Source organism: Cherax quadricarinatus, chromosome 65 (genome assembly GCF_038502225.1).
Source record: "Cherax quadricarinatus isolate ZL_2023a chromosome 65, ASM3850222v1, whole genome shotgun sequence".
Taxonomy (NCBI): Eukaryota; Metazoa; Arthropoda; class Malacostraca; order Decapoda; family Parastacidae; genus Cherax; species Cherax quadricarinatus.
The window spans coordinates 3258269-3271833 of NC_091356.1; the positions used below are offsets into that span (position 1 = coordinate 3258269).

Below are 13565 nucleotides of genomic sequence, written 5' to 3' on the forward strand. Positions count from 1 at the left end.
TGGAAATTTGGCATTTATTGCATGCAATTTATAATCTCATTATAAATCTGATTTACTGCATTGTCTTTAAAGTGTATGATAAGAGTATTGCTCCCAGGAATGTTATTTAAATTGCCAAAAATATTTAAATAAAAAAATTTAACATTTAACAAAATACACACATCATTTTATATACAATTATGGTAGGTTTCCAGAGAGAGTGAGTGAGTTTTGTAATTTCTGAAAGTCACTACCACACTAGGGTACAAAAACTGCCTACCTCTTATTCTACTTTTACAGTATTAACAATAGCAACTTTGTTACTACCAGAAGCTGTGGTTTACCTTTGCCATTTAAATTCACACTGCAGAATTGTCATGGTGTAATTTTTTTTTTTTTTTACATACCGGCCATCTCCCACTGAGGCAGAGTGACCCAAAAAGGAAACACTTTCACCATCATTCACACTATCACTGTCTTGCCAGAGGCGTGCAGATATGGCAGTTTAGACGTCCCCCTAAAGAGTAAATATTCAGACTAAGAGCCTCAGCATCAGAAAAAAATTAGTAAGCAACACATCATTTTCAAAATTGTATAGTGAAAACTCTAATTAATGGACTAACAGGAAGGAGGGAATGCAAGTTATTGCCGATTGTCGGTTGTTTCCAAATTTCGAAGTTTATTTTTCTTGATGGCTAATTCTGGAGATACTACTGGACACAAAGAACATTACATGTTAAACAGTACAGTGAGAGGATGGGTAGGGGTGTGGGGGGGGCATGAGAGGGTTGGTGTGAGAAGTAGGTATGAGAGTGTATGTGAATGTGAGTGATATGTGAGAGGGTGGGTGAATATGAGAAGGTGGATGGCAAGTGAATGAATGAGAGGGGGTTTACACAAGGGTCAGTGTGAAAAGGTGGGTAGGTGTGAGTGTACTGTAGTGTGTGAAAGTAGATGAAGAGTGCTGTACCTCAGGCACTTAATGAAGGTGTCATGGACAGGAACATCTCTCTTGGACTCTCACTTCCACCCAGGGCCAGCCTTAAGCCGAGTGGACCAATTGGGACCCGCGCCTAAGGGGCGGAAGTATAAGTAAGTATTAGTAAGGCCTCACTTAAGCTCAGTTCTGTTCTCCATACTTCAGAATGGATATAAATTCATTAGAGAACATTGAAAGAAGAATGACAAAATTAATCCATTGCATAAGAAATCTTCCATACAAAGAGAGTGAAACCCCTTAACCTACATTCTCTTGTAAGATGCAGAATGAAGGAAGACATGACTGGAGTGTACAAGTGGAAGATGGGCATAAATAAGGGAGGTATACCGTATTTTGTGGCTTATTAGATGCATGTTTTTTCCATAAAATGACTCCAAAAACCACCCTGCATCCTATAAACTGAAGGTCAGTGACAGGAGCTATAAGTTTGGGGTGTGGGATGGGCTGTAGCTCTCCCAGTTATGTCTGATGCCAAGCCATTGAAGCTAAAACGAGTCTTATAAGCCGCAAAATACAGTAAATAAGGTTCTGGGGATAACCCTTCAAGAATGAACTTGAAATAATAGATTCAAATTGGATAAATTTAGAATTAGAAATGATATAGGAAAATGAATATTAAAATGGAAAATACTGTGCTAGTCATTTAAGGTAAAAGCTTGGGTAGCTTCAAATATAGCTTAGAGAACCATACCCCGGCCGGGATTGAACCCGTGGTCAGAGAGTCTCAAAACTCCAGCCCGTCACGTTAGCCACTAGACCAGCTAGCCACAATAAGATTCGTCCAACTAGGTATATTTCTACACCATAGGAAGGTTAGCACAGGCACCACTGTGACCACAAATGCAAGTTTTTACAGACGAATCTCCAGCTAGCGTGGCCGTGACGAACTCTAGCTCAAGTCCCTTCACTGCCGTCAACATGACTCACGAAATCATAATGACACGATTGCAAACAAACCATACCCCGGCCGGGATTGAAGCCGCGGTCAGAGAGTCTCAAAACTCCAGTCCGTCGCGTTAGCCACTAGACCAGCTAGCCACAATAAGATTCGTCCAACTAGGTATATTTCTACACCATAGGAAGGTTAGCACAGGCACCACTGTGACCGCAAATGCAAGTTTTTTACAGACGAATCTCCAGCTAGCGTGGCCGTGACGAACTCTAGCTCAAGTCCCTTCACTGCCGTGAAGGGACATTACGATTTCGTGAGTCATTTTGACGGCAGTGAAGGGACTTGAGCTAGAGTTCGTCACGGCCACGCTAGCTGGAGATTCGTCTGTAAAAACTTGCATTTGTGGTCACAGAGGTGCCTGTGCTAACCTTCCTATGGTGTAGAAATGTACCTAGTTGGACGAATCTTATTGTGGCTAGCTGGTCTAGTGGCTAACGTGACAGGCTGGAGTTTTGAGACTCTCTGACCGCGGGTTCAATCCCGGCCGAGGTATGGTTTGTTTGCAATCGTGTCATTACGATTTCGTGAGTCATAGCTTAGAGAGATGCACGAGAGGGGTTGGATTTGAGTGGGACTTGCACAAGTTAATAGGATTATTAACCCTTAAACGGTCCAAACAAACCGGCGTTCAAATTCGTAGTGCTACAAAAATAGATCTACTTTTTTTTACATATTTTCAAATGTAACAAAAAAAAAATGATCTACATTTTTTTACATACTTTCAGATGTTGAAAAAACGTATATATACGTTTGGACCATTTAAGGGCTAAAGTTTATTCCTTGTGTAACATTGATAATGGATTAGATGAATGTTGTTATTAGTGAGTTTGACAGACTTGCAAAGTATGGGCCATTAGGCCTGCTTCAGTGTTCCTCATTTGTGGTTGTAACTTCAGCAAAGATGTGATTTGTAGCAATGAACATTTTCCCTTCGTGTATAGTTGTTGTCTCAGTAGGTACGTAGCCATGACCAGAGTATTTGGTCATTCGTGTGTTTATAGCTTGTTCAAACCTAATGATCATTCTTCAACTTGTCGGATTTCTAAACCATTTACATCATATCACCTGAGGTACCTGCTGAGAAGCACGTGAAATTCCTGCAACTTACTGGCCAACACCACTTCGTAATCTCAAGTTAGGCGCATCCTTGGAAGCACCCGTGCCCATGCTGTCCTCAACATCATCATTGGGCATTTTCTTGGGAACAGCTCCTGCCATGTTATCGACACCACCACTATGCACACTATTTGGCAATGGTGCACCAATGAAGCACATCTTGGTGAGGTGCTTTGTTACTTCAGTACTAATTTCTTCCTGTAACAGTAAAATGACATTATATAAGAACATAACATAAAATTTGCTCAACCCATTTTCAACGCTACCCAAGCAATAAGCTTTGATAAATCTACTTACTCATGTGCAAGTTCCACTGAAAAAAAAAAACTGACATGCATACAGGGCAAAACTCGTCAGGAAGTGTCAATAGTGAATATAACTGAGGTGACACCTGCTGTGACTATAACTGGTCCCCCCCCTCTCACTGGCTCAGTTACAAGTGTAGAGGTTCACCCTCCTCCTCATACTGTATCTTCCTCCCCTGTTCCCTCCCAAGTTTCTTCCTCTTCTGCCACCTCCCAGGTTTCTGCCTCTTCTGTCCCCTGCCACGCTTCTCCAGTTCCCTCCACCCTTTTGCCCCCCCCCCCTACCTTGGTACAGTCCAATACAGTTCCAATCTTTACTCATCCTCCCCCTACCATTTCCAATATTGTCTCCCATACGACGTCTCTGAATTCCGAAACACTTGAAGCAATCTCTGAATATATTGCAGAGACCAAACCATCAATGGACACTGATCCACCTTCCGCTCTTTCTCTCTCCTCTCCTCCATCTCCAACTCCTTTCTTCACAGCGCACCGTTCCTTCGCTGCTTGAACGTTTTCCACTGCCTCCGCATGTGGACTTTTCTAACCCCTCTAGTCCGTAGGAACCCTTACCTGCGGATTTCAAGTATCTTTATCATTGCCAATCATGGCCTATTTACAGTGGAATATACGCGGCCTCAGGGGTAATCGGGGTGAGGTTCAGATGTTACTCTCCCAGTTTGCCCCTGTTGGTGTTTGCTTACAGGAACCAAAATTACACTCTGCTGTTATTTCTCCCATCTCAGGCTATAATTTATTGTATTCTTCAGATCCTTTTCCTGATGGGACCTTTAATGAAAGTGCCCTTCTTCTACGCACTGATATTCCGTACCATCAGCTATTTGTTCATACTTCGCTGCATTACACAGCAGCCCGTATCCACTTACATAGGTGGTATACGCTCTGTTCTTTATATCTTTCTCTCCTTCTCGGGCATTATCTATTCCGGATATTGCCTTTCTTGTTTCGTCATTACCGCCACCGATTCTGTTACTTGGTGATTTTAATGCCCACCATTTCCTCTGGGGGGGGGGTCTCACTGTGATTCCCGTGGAATTCAGTTAGAGGCTTTTCTTACCACCCACCCCCTCCATGTTTTAAATACAGGTACTCACACCCATTTTGATCCTCGGACTCATTCTCTCTCTTGCATCGATCTCTCAGTCTGCTCTTCCTCCGCCGCATTAGACTTCACTTGGTCTGTTCTCCCGGACTTACATCACAGCAATCATTTCCCAATCATTCTTACTTCCCCTTCATATTCGCCACCTTTTCGCACCCCACGCTGGCAATTTGATCGGGCAAATTGGAACCTTTACTCACACCTAACTGTTTTTAAAGAGGTTCCTTCTTCGTCCTCCATCGATGAGCTTTTACACCTCTTCTCGTCCTCCGTTTTCACCGCAGCTTCTCATTCTATACCCCAAACTTCGGGCAGGCATTCTCAGAAATGCGTGCCTTGGTGGTCTCCTGCTTGTGCTCGTGCAGTACGTTTGAAACGCCCTGCATGGGGCAGGTATCGGTACAATAGAACCACAGAGAGACTCCTTGATTTTAAACAGAAGCGTGCGATCGCTCGCCGTGTCATCCGTGATGCTAAAGGCACTTGCTGGCGAGATTATGCCTCCACCATCACCTCTGCTTCCTCTATGAGTGCAGTCTGGAAAAAAGTACGAAAACTGAGTGGTAAATATTCTCCTGACCCGGCTCCTGTTCTGCGGGTTGCCGGTGTTGATATAGCAAACCCACTAGATGTTGCCAATGAAATTGGCAATCATCTGGTCCGTATTTCTCAGGGACTCCATCTATGCCCCTCATTTCTTTCCTCAAAGTCTGCCAGAGAGTTAGCACCCTTGGACTTTTCTTCTCTCAGAGAAGAACAGTATAATGTGCCTTTTACACTTCAAGAACTGGAGGCAACACTCTCAGCTTGTCGATCATCGGCAGCTGGGCCTGACGACATTCATATTCGTATGCTACAACATTTACACCAGTCAGCCCTTGCAGTCCTATTACGCCTTTACAATCTTATTTGGTCACAAGGAGTTCTTCCACAGCTGTGGAAATCCGCCATTGTTCTCCCTTTCCGCAAACCAGGCACTACAGGACATGAAACCTCCCACTATCGTCCCATTGCTCTTACCAGTGCAGTTTGCAAAGTAATGGAACGCCTAGTAAATAGACGTTTTAGTGTGGTATTTAGAGACCCACAACAGTCTCTCCACTCGTCAATATGGCTTTCGTAAGGGACGTTCTACCATAGACCCCTTACTACGCTTGGATACGTATGTTCGTAATGCCTTTGCGAATAACCACTCAGTTATTGCCATATTTTTTGACCTTGAGAAGGCATATGACACAACTTGGAGGTATAATATTTTAGCCCAAGCCCACTCCTTAGGCCTTCGAGGCAATCTACCATCCTTCCTTAAGAACTTTTTAACTGACAGGCATTTCCGTGTTCGGGTTAATAATGTGCTCTCCCCGGACTTTATCCAAGCTGAAGGTGTCCCCCAGGGATGTGTTCTGAGCACAACACTTTTTCTCCTTGCTATTAATGATTTGGCCTCTAGTCTTCCATCAAATATTTGGTCATCACTCTATGTTGATGACTTCGCTATTGCCTGTGCAGGCGCTGACTGTCACCTCATTACAGTTTCTCTCCAACATGCAGTCGACCGTGTTTCCAATTGGGCCACCACACGTGGGTTTAAATTTTCCAGCACTAAAACCCACCAAATTACTTTCACTAGACGCTCTGTCATCTCCGATCATCCTTTGTACCTCTATGGCTCCCGTATCCCTGAACGTGACACAGTCAAGTTTCTGGGCCTCCTCTTTGATCGTAGGTTATCCTGGAAACCTCACATTACCTCTCTGAAGGCAACTTGTCACAGCCGGCTGAACCTTCTTAAAACCCTTGCTCAACTTTCATGGGGAGCTGATCGTCGAACCCTCCTTCGCCTACATTCCACCCTTATTTTATCGAAAGTTGATTATGGTGACCAGATCTATTCAGCGGCATCTCCTGCTACTCTCTCTAGCCTTGACCCCATTCATCACCAAGGATTACGTTTATGCCTTGGTGCTTTTCGCTCTTCCCCTGTCGAGAGCCTCTATGCAGAAGCGAACGTTCCATCCTTATCCAATCGCCGTGATGCCCATTGCCTGCGCTACTATGTACGCTCTCATGATCTCCGCAATCCTTCCATTTATAGAATGGTTACTGATATTAGTAGACATTCTTTATTTGTTCGCCGCCCCTGTTTACTCCGTCCCTTCTCTCTTCACCTTCATTCACTCGTCTTCTCTTCAACTACCACCTTTCTATGTACATGTAGCAGCATCTCACTTTTCCCTACCCCCCTGGGAAGTTCCAGCTGTTCGAGTCTGTTCTTTCTCCCTCCCTTGCTCGAAAGCCCAACTGTCTATGGTCGCTTCCCGCTCTCTTTTTCTTGACCACTTTCACTCTCATTCTCATGCCATTGCTGTGTACACAGATGGCTCTAAGTCTTCTGACGGCGTAGGATTCGCAGCTGTGTTTCCGGACAGCGTCGTACAAGGGCATTTACTATCTTCGGCTAGTATTTTTACTGCTGAATTATATGCCATCCTTACAGCACTTATCCGTATTGCATCTATGCCTGTGTCATCATTTGTGGCTGTCTCAGACTCCCTTAGTGCTTTACAGGCTATACAAAAATTTGATACACCTCACCCCTTAGTCCTCTGTATCCAACTTTGGCTACGCCGCATCTTTACCAAGCATAAAGATACTGTTTTTTGTTGGGTCCCTGGTCATGTTGACGTACAGGGCAATGAACAGGCAGACACTGCTGCGCGGTCAGCAGTACATGACCTACCAGTTTCTTATAGAGGTATTCCATTTACGGACTATTTTGCTGCAATATCTTCCCACCTTCACACCCGTTGGCAACAACGTTGGTCTACTATGCTCGGCAACAAACTTCAATCTATTAAACCGAGTATAGGTTACTGGCCGTCTTCTTATCACCAGTGTTGAGGTTGGGAGACTACTCTCTCCCGTCTTCGCATTGGCCATACTCGTCTTACTCATGGATATCTCATGGAGAGGCGTCTTGCTCCTCTCTGTGAGAATTGCCAAGTTCCATTATCAGTCAGCTACATTCTGTTGGACTGCCCACTTTATCAACGAGCACGCAGAATTTACCTCAGTCGTCGTCTTCGCTCCGCTGCTCTCTCTTTACCTTCCCTTCTCGCATGGACCCACTTTTCATCCGGACTCTCTCATTGACTTTTTGACAACAACTGACTTACTTCACAAATTCTGATACCTTCAGCCCTTTCTACTTCAATCTCTTGCTACCCTCTACCCCCGTACTATCCCCTGCCCCACTGTTTTCTGTAACCTGCTGATCATCCCTCCTCCCTTCTGCCATCCAATACCCTCGCTTCCTTCCCTACCCTGCAGCGCTGTATAGCCCTTGTGGCTTAGCACTTCTTTTTGATTATAATAATAATATTGTGACTATAACCAAGGTGACACCAGCTATGAGCATAATCACAAGAGGTGACACCAGCTGTGACTTAAATTTAAAGTGACACCACCTGAGTATAAGGAACAATCGGTATAACAGAAGTTGCAACAAGTTAGGGGTTAAACTTGAATAAGAGAATAAAGTAAAAAAAATGTATATGGTTCATTAATAAAACTAGCATAAAACTATGATTAGTAAATGAATCACTGTTGGCAGTGATACTGTTCATAATAACTAAATGTCAGGGAAATATGAGAATATAAAGAGCTTGAATTACGAAATCGTATTAAGATCGCAAACAAATCACAGAATGGGTAGAGGCCAGTGCGTTAACCGCTATGCCAACTGGCTCTTAATAAGATTCATCCAACTAGGTATCTATACACCATAAGGTGGTTAAAATGGGCCACCACTGTGAACACAAATGCACCTGTGGTCACAGTGGTGGCTCATGCTAACCTCCCTGTGGTGTACAGAAATATACCTAGTTGAAAATCTTATCAGAGTCAGCTAGTCGAGTGGTTAACGCACTGGCCAGTGAGTTTTAAGACTCAACTGCCATTGGTTCAAGTTTCACCCATTCTCTGATTTAATATAAAAAACTAAAGTATTACAACTGAAAAAAATGGACTGCACTTGACCTGTTCCTTCCTATGCCTGCGGTAGGCCTTGATGTAGAAGTTAGAGAAGAGGACGAAGAACATCGCTGCTACGACACACAACCACCGGAAAAACGCTGTAGGAATCTCACACTCCACGAAAGCCGGCTAAAAAAAATTAGAATGTTGAAAATGGTAAAAAAAAAAAAAAAAAACCAGACAAGTTGATGATTAAGACATGTACAACAGTTGGGTATCTTTATTGTTAAAACGTTTCACCTACACAGTAGGCTTCTTCAGTCAAATACAGAGGCAGCAAGTGTAGTTGTGAAATCAACACTGTGTGACCTCAGTAGATTTAGCGCTAGGTTTTGATTGTAATAATAGCAATAGTGAAATGAAAATGATATAGTCAGTCCGTCAATCTTGGAGAAACAGTATTTGAGATAATCATTCCCTCGGTCTGGAATGATATCGTTCCAGACCATGGACCCTTCAAGGGAGGCTCCTCGACCCTGGCCCCTCAAGGAAGGTTCCTTGATGTTGGTGAGGGGCTCTTGATTTAGGGAATTGGATCTGTGCTCCAGTTCCCCGAATTAAGCCTGAATGCCTTCCACATCCCCCCCCCCAGGCGCTGTATAATCCTCCGGGTTTAGCGCTTCCCCCTTGATTATAATAATAATAATCCTCGACCCTGGTGAGGGGCTCTTGATCTAGGGAATTGGATCTGTTCTCTGGTTCCCTGAATTGAGCCTGAATACCTTCCATCCCCCCACATGCACTGTATAATCCTACGGGTCTAGTGCTCACCCATGATTATAATAGTCCAGACCGTGGAATTGAACTCTTCTCCAGGCTGTGGGACTGACCACAGCCATCAACCAAGGTTGATGGATGGACTGCTACTTCATTTCACTACTACACCTGCTGCCTCTGTGTTTGAATGAAGAAGCCTACTGTGTAGGTAAAATAAAACACAAAAGTTGTTAATTAATGGTGGGTAGTTTAGGGGTTAAAAAAGTGTTTTCACTTGGCTTTCTTGACAACCATTAGATAAAGTGTTTCTGTAAGTGTTTCCTCTGAGAAAGGTACTTCCCCACATCCAGTAAGCCCAGCCCCTCTTAACTCAATAGTAGGCCCATCAAAGAAGGTTCCTTGATGCCAGTGAGGGGCTCCTGATCTAAGGAACTGGACATGTCCTTCCCTTGGATTGAACTTTAATGCCTCCCTTTCCCGCAGACATTGTATGGCTTTATGGGTTTAGGGTTCTTCATTGATTATACTATTACTACTGATAATAATAATAATAATAAATAATAATAATAATAATAATACCTTAATAAAACTGCCATAAATTTCTAATGAAATTAAGTATCACCATTTTTAAAGTTATTTCAAGGAAATTAATAACCTGATTTCTTATATAAAACAAAGAGTAAATTGGCACCTCTACAAATAATAACCAACTGAATAAGATACACCCCGCTTCAAAAGTTTCACCCCTCAAGGAAGGTTCCTTGATGTTGGTGAGGGGCTCTTGATTTAGGGAATTAGATCTGTGCTCCAGTTCCCCGAATTAAGCCTGAATGCCTTCCACATCCCCCCCCCCAGGCGCTGTATAATCCTCCGGGTTTAGCGCTTCCCCCTTGATTATAATAATAATTCAAAAGTTTCAGGCCAGTCAGAAGAGACATTCTCTAGTTATCGCAGGGAAACCAGCCCAACTCGTTTATTAAAATGAACAAATTAGGGTTTGCATGGGCCAAAAACAACAACAAACTTCCTCAGAACAAAATACACCAGTTGCACATGAATAATATACAATACCATTCATGTACAACACATGTGCAGCATCTGGTTATCTTTATTTGTAGACTTTTCGCCAACCAGTGGCTTTATCAATACAAGGACGCAAAGTGGAGAATGTAGAACTATATAAAAAATGATGAGGTAATCTGTCCCTTAGCCTTGGAGTTGGTGAAAAGCACCGTAATCTTGAAGACACAATTATCTTTTCTGTCTTTTATCCAAAAATTTAAAGGGCTCCCATCTGAAACTCTTACCTCGGTTTCCGATTTCATTCAGTCTTCACAATCTGTTCTTTAGACCCCTGGCTGTCTTCAAGCAGGCACTGGACAAGCACCTAAAGTCGGTACCTGACCAGCCGGGCCGTGGCTCGTACGTTGGATTGCGTGCAGCCAGCAGTAACAGCCTGGTTGATCAGGCCCTGATCCACCATGAGGCCTGGTCCCAGACCGGGCAGTGGGGGGCGTTGATCCCCGGAACTCTCTCCAGGTAAACTCCAGGTAGGTACCTGTGGAGCCACCCTCTCCTAGTCCTGATGTCCCCTCATGGAAGGTTCCTTGGCACTGGTGAGGGGTTCTTGATCTAGGGAATTGGATCTGTGCTCCAGTTCCCTGAATTAAACCTGAATACCTTCCACATCTCCCCAACAGGTGCTGTATAATTCTACGGGTTTAGCGCTTCCCCCTTGATTATAATAATAATCCTACTTCTGAGTCATCTCTGGTTCCCGAGATTCCACTTCCTTGTCTTCTATTTCCCTTCCTTAGCACATCCATTCTGAACACTCTTCTGTTAAATCTGAAGTTTCAACTACTCTTTCCTTCCCACTACCCAATGAATGTCCCGGCTCTTCCGCAGCCTCCTAATATGAATGTGTTGAAGATAGCTCATTTTACTCCTTACAGGAGTCTGTCTCATTCTACTAGACTACCATCAAGAAGAAATAGCAAAGGCCTTTGCAGCTTACATAAATGATACCCACTGCTTTGCTGATTCTGATTCCTCCATAGATTCTCATCATCTCTCAAAGCACTTAAAAGTTTGTCTGCCTGACATGACCATTAAGCATCACGGGTTAAAGCCTATGTAGTGATACTGGTCCTGTGGGGAGCAGCAGCAGGATAATACTGCACCACCTCTAGGGGCCCTTAACAACAACAACAGTTTGGTGTGTGTCATGGGCACCAACACATGGTGTGTGATTCTCTCCTACTTTATCCATTTATCAGCGATGCAGATTACATGGTGAGTTTAAATATGTGGCCTGTAGTTATAACTTTTCTCTTGACATATGCAAGACATCACCATCCCTGTAGAAGCTATTATTAGATGTACTAGTCATTATATTTTGTTGTTGCAGAAGTACTATGAAGATTCTATGTTCAATAAAGCCTAGAGATAAGGCCTGTGTTTCTATCACAACAATTTATTGAACATAGAATCCTGGGCTACCTGGTGGTGATCCTGCGCTAGACTACATCACAACATGGAGCGTTTACTGAAACCTGAGAGGCTAGACTGTGACCCCAGCTTATCAACGGCTGCTCAGGAATGGAAGCACTGGTTTAAGACTTTCGAAAACTTCTTGGGAGCCCTTCCTAAAGAAGATCTAGATAAACTAAGTCTGCTCATCAATTTTGTGTCACCTAAGATATATGAGGCTATTTCTGAGTGTAATACCTACGAAGATGCTATCAAAACCCTCAAGTCTCAGTATATTAAACCTACAAATGAAATCTTTGCACGCTATCGCCTTGCAACTCGCCGCCAGCAGATTGATGAGTCCTTAGAGGAATACTTTCAAGCACTGAAAATTTTAGGTAAGGACTGTCACTTCCAAGCAGTGACAGCTGCTCAGTATTGTGAAGAGTCCATCAGGGATGCTTTTATCAGTGGCCTGCAATCACCAATAATAAGGCAGCGTTTATTGGAGAATAAAACTCTCGACTTAGCCGCTGCCTTTGACCAGGCAAGAGCTCTAGATTCAGCCCAGAAGAATTCTGAAGTATACAGTACCACTCAGCCTTCTCGAGTGGTAAGTGCTGCAATTCCTGACCAAGACTCTTGCAATGAAGTTACTGGGGAACCTGCCTCAGTGACAGCAGCAGCAGGTACGGTGTGTTTCTTTTGTGGTTTTTCAAGACATCCACGTCCAAAGTGTCCTGCTCGTGAAGCAATGTGCCATAAATGCCACAAGAAAGGTCACTTTGCTAAAGTATGTCGTGCTAATGCATCAACAAGAGCTAGTGCCTCCACACATTCCAGTGATCATGCGACTCTAGCAACAGTGACTTCTGCGGCTACTCCAAATTCACTGTCAAAGGCAGTTGTGAAAGTATTCATCAAAGGAACAGAAGTAGATGGTCTTATTGATAGTGGCAGCTCAGAGAGTTTCATCAACCTTGACTTAGTTAAACGGCTCTCCTTGACTCTACATCACTCATCAGGTACCGTTTCCATGGCATCAACATCTCTCTCTATTCAGACCTTAGGGTTTTGTAAGGTAAATCTCAGAGTTAATGGAAAGGATTATCAAGATGTACATTTAGCTATTCTGCCACAACTGTGCTCTGATGTTATCCTTGGTCAGGACTTTCAGAAGCTGCATGGTAGTGTCACCTTAACATATGGAGGTGAACTGCCTCCTCTTGTTGTCTGTGGACTTAGCACTTTAAGGGTAGACCCACCAAAGCTGTTTGCAAATCTTACCGCGGATTGCCATCCTATATCAGCTAAGTCACGCCGCTATTCTTATGAGGATCGGATGTTCATTGAGAAAGAAACTCAGAGGCTGCTGAAGGAGGGTATTATAGAACCGAGTGATTCCCCTTGGCGTGCACAGGTTGTTGTTGTTAAAGATGGTTATAGGAAACGGAGACTGGCTATCGATTACTCTGAGACAATCAACAAATTTACACTTCTTGATGGGTACCCTCTACCTCGAATTGACGATACAGTGAACAAAATTGCTCAGTACTACGTGTTTAGCACAATTGATCTGCAGAGTGCCTATCATCAAGTCCCTATAAGGAATGAAGATAAACCATACACAGCGTTTCAGGCTAGTGATGGCCTGTATCAGTTTACCAGAGTCCCTTTTGGAGTCACCAATGGGGTAGCCTGCTTCCAACGAATTATGGATTCACTCATTCAGGAAGAGCAACTCATGGGAACCTACGCGTATTTAGATAATGTTACCATTTGTGGCAAGACCCAGGAGGAACATGATGCAAACCTTGATAAGTTTTTGGAAGCCGCCAAGAAGAAAAATATCGGTTAGATTAGATT

The 13565-nt window shown here is 43.6% G+C and overlaps 1 protein-coding gene across 6 annotated transcripts in view; it reads right to left on the reverse strand.

Moving 5' to 3' along the window:
* The window catches only part of LOC128705543 (very long chain fatty acid elongase 7-like), a 149646-nt gene continuing 136081 nt past the window's right edge, over positions 1-13565 (reverse strand). For all 6 annotated transcript variants that reach the window (XM_070098873.1, XM_070098876.1, XM_070098872.1 and 3 more), the window contains 3 exons: positions 8514-8639; positions 3040-3245; positions 1-1052 (listed from right to left, as the gene is read on the reverse strand). In XM_070098873.1, coding sequence (XP_069954974.1) covers positions 1022-1052; positions 3040-3245; positions 8514-8639 — 363 coding nt within the window. In that variant the 3' untranslated portion in view covers positions 1-1021. The remainder of the gene's footprint in view (positions 1053-3039; positions 3246-8513; positions 8640-13565) is intronic.